The following is a 6,784-nucleotide window of genomic DNA, read 5'->3' as shown; positions in this document are numbered from 1 at the left end:
CTGTGACAACTTACTGTAATCATATCTACAGCCCGGGGCCGCCTGGGAAACCATTTTATGTTTGTCTGTCAATAGATCTTAGAGTTTTTTAACTTTGTTTTTATTTTTTTTCCCCACTGATTTTGTGAAACCTTGTGGTTAAGGCTGCAGCTGGTCCAGGTTCTGCCTCTGGTGACTTGTGAAAACCATCTCATTTTAACTTTACTTTTAAACTTTGGCCTTACAAGCAAATGTAAGTTATATATATTTGTACTGATGATTTATAATCTGCTTTAACAGAAATAAATGTTGGTGGTAGAAGCACTGTCTGTGAAAGCTTTCTTCTCCTCCCCCCACCACCGCTTCAGTTTTCAGCATTTGCCCTTCTCTGTATTTTTTCTGAGATGGATGTAGCCGAGCCCTGCTGCCCAACCTGGAAGCTTAGTGCTGGTGTGTTAACCCTCTTCCTTTTGCTCACCATGTTTGTTATTGCTTACCTTCAACTTTAAGACTTGCAAATATCCTTGTGACCCGAGCTCTGAAATGGAAGGCTTTACTGAAAGCATCAGACTCTGGGTTTGCAGCGCTGTAATTTCTAGCAATGAATATTTACATACAGACAAATATGAAGATACTAACATTCAAAAAGGAAAACTCTCTTTGGTTCTATTTCCCCTGCTACTAAAAGGAGTACACATGAGAAGACAGTGTATTTTCACTCCTTTTCTATTCTCCCAGTAAACTGATACCTGTGCTGTTAGTGTGTCTTTTTCTTACTGCATTTTTATGTGCACCACGTAGTCCCAGACAAGGGAAAGTCAGACTCTGTAATCTGAAGGGGAAGAAATGCTCCCTTTGTGTGACCCCAGCATCTGAGCTCGCCAGCAGTTTCCATTTCCAGGTCGAGTCTCAGTGACACAATCTAGAAAACTGGTTTGTTTTTTTTTCTTTACAGGTTCTTACCAGTTTTCTGTAGGCTATGAATAGTAATGACCAACTCTCCATATGGTATTTGAGTTGGTACCAATGGTTTTTTCAGCTTTCAAAAAGCAAGTAAACACTTATAGACGTTTTTAACAGAATAAGCTATATATGCTTTCTTCCCTGTTAGGTCCCTGTCCTTCCCAGCAGTGCCCAAAGATCAGCTGAAAATAGCCCAGTGTAGCTACACCCTTCCCCTGGCCTGGAGATAACAGTAGAGGAGATACCACCTTCCTACAATCTATTGTTTAGGGAAGAAAATGAACATCTTGAGTCTCAAATCAAAAAAAGTAACCATTCAGTCAGGCCCATCAGTGGCACGACATCGAGGGGAAAGCTCCGCTTGCCAAAGAAGAAATGCAAAAAGACCCTTTAATTAACTGTTACACTGATGACATTTAAAGCAGTGAAGCAAATACCTTCGAACACCATCCCTGCCACCCAGTTATGCAGCTAAAAGGAGTCACAATAAACACTCCAAATGAGGCACCGGTGACATTACCCACCCTGCTCATGAGAACAGAGGGTACAGCCCCGGGGAGTCCCAAGAGCACTCCCCACCACGTCTTCTCCAACCACACAGCTTAAAGGAAAGCTGACTACACAGAATATGTATTCTAAAAATAGAGCCTCTGACAGAGTAGGAAAGGCTATTATAGACCTCGGGCTGCTTATTCTGGGACTAAATATTCTAAAAATAGAGCCTCTGACAGAGTAGAAAAGGCTATTATAGACCTCTGACTGCTTATTCTGGGACTAAAGGATCTGACAGAACCACAATCAGCTTCTAACCGAGCTCCTGGGCAGGGCCACAAACCTGGACTACACTGCCACACATGAGCTGAGAGGGCTTCACGAGGGCTGGAACGTACAGGCTGGGGTTGGTCTCTGGTCTCAACAGGCAGAGTCAGTCATACTATACACTAAAATATCCTATACACATACACACCAAAAAAAAAGACTATCAGTCTGAGGTGTTAAATGCAAAATTATGGACAAACACAACTGGAAGGTCTCAGGACATCTCATTGCTCTTAAATACCCAATGATGGCACCTCATTATGGTGTAACACCTCCTGTGAATTACAGCAGAGGAAGTTTTCCCCAATCAAATTAACAGGTCTTAGCTGCAAAATAAGTATTTGTCTCTTCTAGCAAGCAGAAGCTATCAATCAGACTACAGAACAGAACCTATCAGCCTACAGAAATACCCACCCCCCAAATGGCTGTGACTGTCACCTCTCGCTCCTTTACTGGATTGCTTCTAAGCTTTTCAGTTTGTTCACGTCTTAAAGCCGCGTGTCCAGTCCTGAAGCCACACCTGTGCTGAAGAGAGTGCAATCATTAGGCTACTAATTCTTATTTTTAGGTGCAGCTGAACTGATTTACTGGATTTAGCATCCAAACCAGCTTTAGGCTCTCAAGCCTGGGGATTTACACCTATGTTTGTATTCCTGCTGCCCCCAGGACTGAGTCTGGACTGAAGGAGAGGAGAGTGGGGTAAGCACTAAATAACTGCCTTCCTCAGAAGCCTTAAAGTAACAGAAGTAGGAGAGGGGAAAAAAAAAAGAAAAAAAAAAAATCCAATCCTCCACCACCCCGTCAACACTACACACCAGTCTACTAGTTTATAGCTACATCTATGCAAATAATAAATGGGTAATGGTGCTAATTAATCTGATTAACCCATCCAAGTCTCACCAGGGAGTTCAGAATGAGGAAGAGGGGGACTGTTAGGGCTGATGCTAGGGTAAAAACGATACCATGGTGGCTGTAAAAAATGCTTTTGCTCAGAAATAATTCCATTTTGAGATACTGAAGACACCCAAGGACCTTTCCTGGTTTAACAAATCATTATCTAAATCTCACCTCCCCACACCCCCCCTTAATGCCTGAGACTTTCCCTTTCAGTCCCTCATACACACACTTGCTGCCACTCAGCGTTAGTCTTGAAACCAAGGATGCTTTTCAGCTGTAGCTGCTCTGCACCTGGAAGTCCTGGCTTGTCAGCCCACGGCAGCAGGAGTCAGCCCAGGCCACCTGCAGAGCCAGGCTTTCCCCAGGTTAACTGAGTAAAACAGATCATCGGGAGGTTTATTCTGGCAAGTCAAATGCCCCTACACACATTTCTATGAGTATATTAGAAATATACTCAGCCTTCCCAAGCTGAAACTCAGCACAACGCTACCACCAGGCCCAGCTTTGCAATAAACTCAACAGCACAGTTCTGGCTCAGAAAAAAATAAAATTATCTGCTGAGCCTTGCTCAAGTGAGTGACATTTAAACTGCAGCATCTCAGAACAGGCAACGGCCTTGGTATATTCATCTAAATCACCCCTAACATTCAGAAAAGGCTAACAGTATTTTTATTTTCTCTTAAGCTTTCTGTGAAGCATTGCTTCTGCGTCCCACTCCAAAGCCCATTACAGTCAAGCAGAAACCAAGCTGACCCAACCAGAAATTTGTCTAAGGTCTACTGGAAATAAAAAGCTACAGTAACGGGACATTACACCTCCATCCCCAGAGCTAGTAACCTCAAAGGACCCGAACGCTAATTTTACGTGCTTCAAGCTGTTTCTGGTGGCCAGAGTCCTTTGCATTTAGATGGAAAGTGCTCCCCAGGATTACAAATGTTCATTGCTCATTTGTCCTTCAGTTAAGCCAGTTCAGGCTGATCTTCCAACGCTTCAGAGATGATGGCTGTTTTTAAGAGTACTTCTCTCTCGTGCTCGTATTAAGAATAGGTCTCTCCCTCTTTCATGCTGGTTACCTGCCTTCTCTGTAAAGTCACAGCATCCTTACGTTCCCAGCGACACCCTGTTCTGTGAATGACAGCACCTACCCTTAAGCGAAGAGATGGATTGGCTACAGCAAGGCCTACAGGGGAGGGAAAAGAAGTTTGCAATAAACTTGAGGGTGGTGGGTCTCCCACCTTGGAACAGTTACACCCACTACACCCTCTTCAGTTCACCCTCTCGAGCTTTCCAGCAGGGCAGAGCTCCCAGAACAGTTTCACACAAGTAAAAGGACAGAGCTCAGATCTCTGCTCTTGTCACCTGTACTGCCGTGTGGTGTCTGTCACCCGTGGTGCCGTGGCGGGCTGGCCTGGGGCTGGTGGCGAGCGCAGCTGGCGCAGCAGAAGCTGGAGTAGTACTGGTTACTGCAGAGCTGGGCTTGCAGGATCAGGTCACAGTTGGCCAGGTGCGGCTGGTCCACACACTCTCTGCTCAGGTCCACAACCTGATTTGCCGTAGCTGCAGCCAAGCAGAGAGTGAAGCAGCTGTAAATACGCTGCCAGGGCTTACCCTCAGGTTTTCTTTCCCTCCCAAAAGACACAAGGTGTTCCCACTTACTCTACCCTGCCAGTTATAAGGGGGTTGTCTTAAATTTAGTCCAACTTCAAGGATGAGAGAGAAACCAGCACCTCTGGTGAGATCCAGGAGGAGAATACAGTTTCTGGGGCTGATCTCCTGAGCTGGATGGTGTCCAGAGCCCAAATATGAACCTTGCAGCCAACTATTTGATCAACCAACTATGGCATTTTGGCCTCAGGAAGTTAATTAGGCACCCAGGGCCCTTGGCAGGGGGGTGTGTTTCCACTGTCCTGCTTTTCCACCCAGGGAAAGCAGGGCTCCTGGGGTAGCACAACCCAGAAACTCCTGCTGCTCCCCAGTGCCTGGGGTCGGCGGTGGATGGGAGACACGATGGGCAGACTTATAATAGGGGCCAAGAGGCAGGGACTGCACCAGGAGAGGGAGGAGGACGGGTTGTACTCACTGCTAGGCTTGCTCCTCAGCACTTTCACCTCCGTGCTGGCACTGACAGAATTGCTGCTGCTGTAGGCACTGCACGTGTAGGATCCCTCGTCAGCCTCCTGAACGTCGCTGATGATCAGGCTTCCATCCTGGGACAAGTGGATGTGGTGGCCATCTGCCCGCATGGGGACTCCGTTCCTGTGGCGGAAAACATCTTATATCACTATTTCCCACCCCTGAGGCCCAGAGGAGCTCCCTGTGCTCTTTGGGAACCGACGCTCTACGAAGGGTGAATTTTTACAAATTCAGCAGGAAGGAAGACTAAATCTTTTGCCACGGGCTGGCCCTACAGCTGGGTAGTACCACGAGCCTGAGTGAGTCTGCATCCGTTAGCCCACTGCCTGCGTGGGAGGCAGCAAGCTGTGAGTGCTGGGTGAAGACATTGCCCTTTCCCCTATTACACATTTTTGAGGTTTGAGGAACTGAGAGAAAATCCAGGGTGCCTTTCCCTCTCTCCAGGTTGTGGTCTGGCAGTGCTTGTTTGGCTGGCATTGACAGCAGCACACACTGCTTGAGGAACATATGGGGTAGTGAGCAATGCGCCCTCTTTCCTCTCCCTTAAAAGTTTGTTTTAAAAAAAATATGTTTGAAATACCAGCAAGATTGTGTCTGTTCTGTTCCTCCTGGAATACTCTGTGCCCAGCAGGAAAACTGCCTGAATTATGAACTTCTAGTTACCAAGGAAATGAGATTTGTTTCGCTGAAAATGGTTTCATTCAGACTCTGAAACTTGCATCATTTTGTTAATTCAAATACCAAACTTATGTACGGAAGAAAAGCTCTCTTTGTGAGATGGCCTGCTCCAGTCCTGCCCCTTGGAGTAGAGAGATTTAAACAATAACCAATCCATCTCTCTGGATCCTTTTCAAGAAGGCTCCAAAACAGAACTGACTATTTTCAAATAGAGGGAAACAACCCCACCAAACACTTGCACAGATTCAGAGTTTCCCTGTAAACCACCAACAGAAGAGGACACAGCTTCTCCTTTACCATTATTAAAACACACTAAAATCTCCTTTGCTCCCATTTGACAGTAGAGGAAGAGCACTACTGCAGGACGAAGCTGGGAGAAGAGTTGCTGTTATTGTAGGGTTAGGCAGAGAGAATTTTATAAAGACCAAATAAAGGTCTTCTGATTACTCATTTCAGTTTTTCTATTGTAATGTCACTAGCTTTCCAGCACGGAGCCCTTTTGAACCCCATGAAATCTTAGCTTAACGCCTGCTTTCCTCCTCATTTGGCTGGAACATGAGCCTGGTGACCCCCACACCCCACAGGGATCTTGCCCAGGAATTTTGGGTAATAGCCAGGTTGTTTAGGAAAGGGTACATGATGCTAGCTGGGGCTGAGAACCATTGGTCTCCCCCTTACCTGGCAGTCATCCTGTGTTCTTATTTGGAGGACAGGTGATGAGGTTTGGGAGGAGAAGGAAAGGGAACTTCTGTCTCATTTTTGCTCACCTTGACCACCTTATATTCACGTTGCTTCCAGTCACAGTGCAGTGAAGCTGAGCAGTCCCTCCCTCGGGTACCGTGATGCTTGGCAGAAGACCAGTGATCCTCAACTCTCCTAGAGCAGAAGGGAAATCATCACTAGCAGGAAGCCAACGCCACGGCAGCAGGAGCATTCCCTCACAGGAACATTCCAATATACGCTGTGATGAGCTTTGAGCCCCTGGGCCTTGAAACAGCAAGGTTAGAGCTATGATGGTGTTGCTATGGGGAATGTGGATTTACTAAGGGCTTTGGCCCAAGCAAGGACAAAAAGCAGAGGCCTCAAAGAGCTTTTTACTCCAGCTGGACACAAGCACATCACATACGCAGAAGAACCATCTCCTTAGTTCCTCTTGCTCCTATACCCAATTCCACACCAGTGTCCCAGAAACAAGGCCCGGAGACTCACTCTTACTGTGCTATTAGTCCCTCTTCCAGCTGCCTGCAGCACCACGATCTGTAGACACACACTTTTGTGTGTCTATACCCAATTTGGCCATGGGGTAAAAAAACTT

At 46.4% G+C, this 6,784-nt stretch overlaps 1 protein-coding gene across 2 annotated transcripts in view; it reads right to left on the bottom strand.

Moving 5' to 3' along the window:
• Window positions 1-1,670: 1,670 nt before the first annotated feature.
• PAPLN (papilin, proteoglycan-like sulfated glycoprotein) overlaps window positions 1,671-6,784 on the bottom strand; it is a 49,274-nt gene continuing 44,160 nt past the window's right edge. The window contains exons 25-28 of one of the 2 annotated variants that reach the window (XM_014942053.1): window positions 6,237-6,345; window positions 4,739-4,914; window positions 4,018-4,215; window positions 1,671-2,286 (exon numbers count right to left, since the gene is read on the bottom strand). In XM_014942053.1, the coding sequence (XP_014797539.1) occupies window positions 4,040-4,215; window positions 4,739-4,914; window positions 6,237-6,345 (461 nt within the window). In that variant the 3' untranslated portion in view covers window positions 1,671-2,286; window positions 4,018-4,039. Of the gene's footprint in view, window positions 4,216-4,738; window positions 4,915-6,236; window positions 6,346-6,784 lie in introns of both variants that reach the window. The other variant, XM_014942054.1, reaches the window with a different exon arrangement.

The sequence above is a fragment of the Calidris pugnax genome, unplaced genomic scaffold (assembly GCF_001431845.1).
Source record: "Calidris pugnax isolate Ruff unplaced genomic scaffold, ASM143184v1 scaffold56, whole genome shotgun sequence".
Taxonomy (NCBI): Eukaryota; Metazoa; Chordata; class Aves; order Charadriiformes; family Scolopacidae; genus Calidris; species Calidris pugnax.
This window is presented reverse-complemented; position numbering and strand designations above follow the sequence as displayed.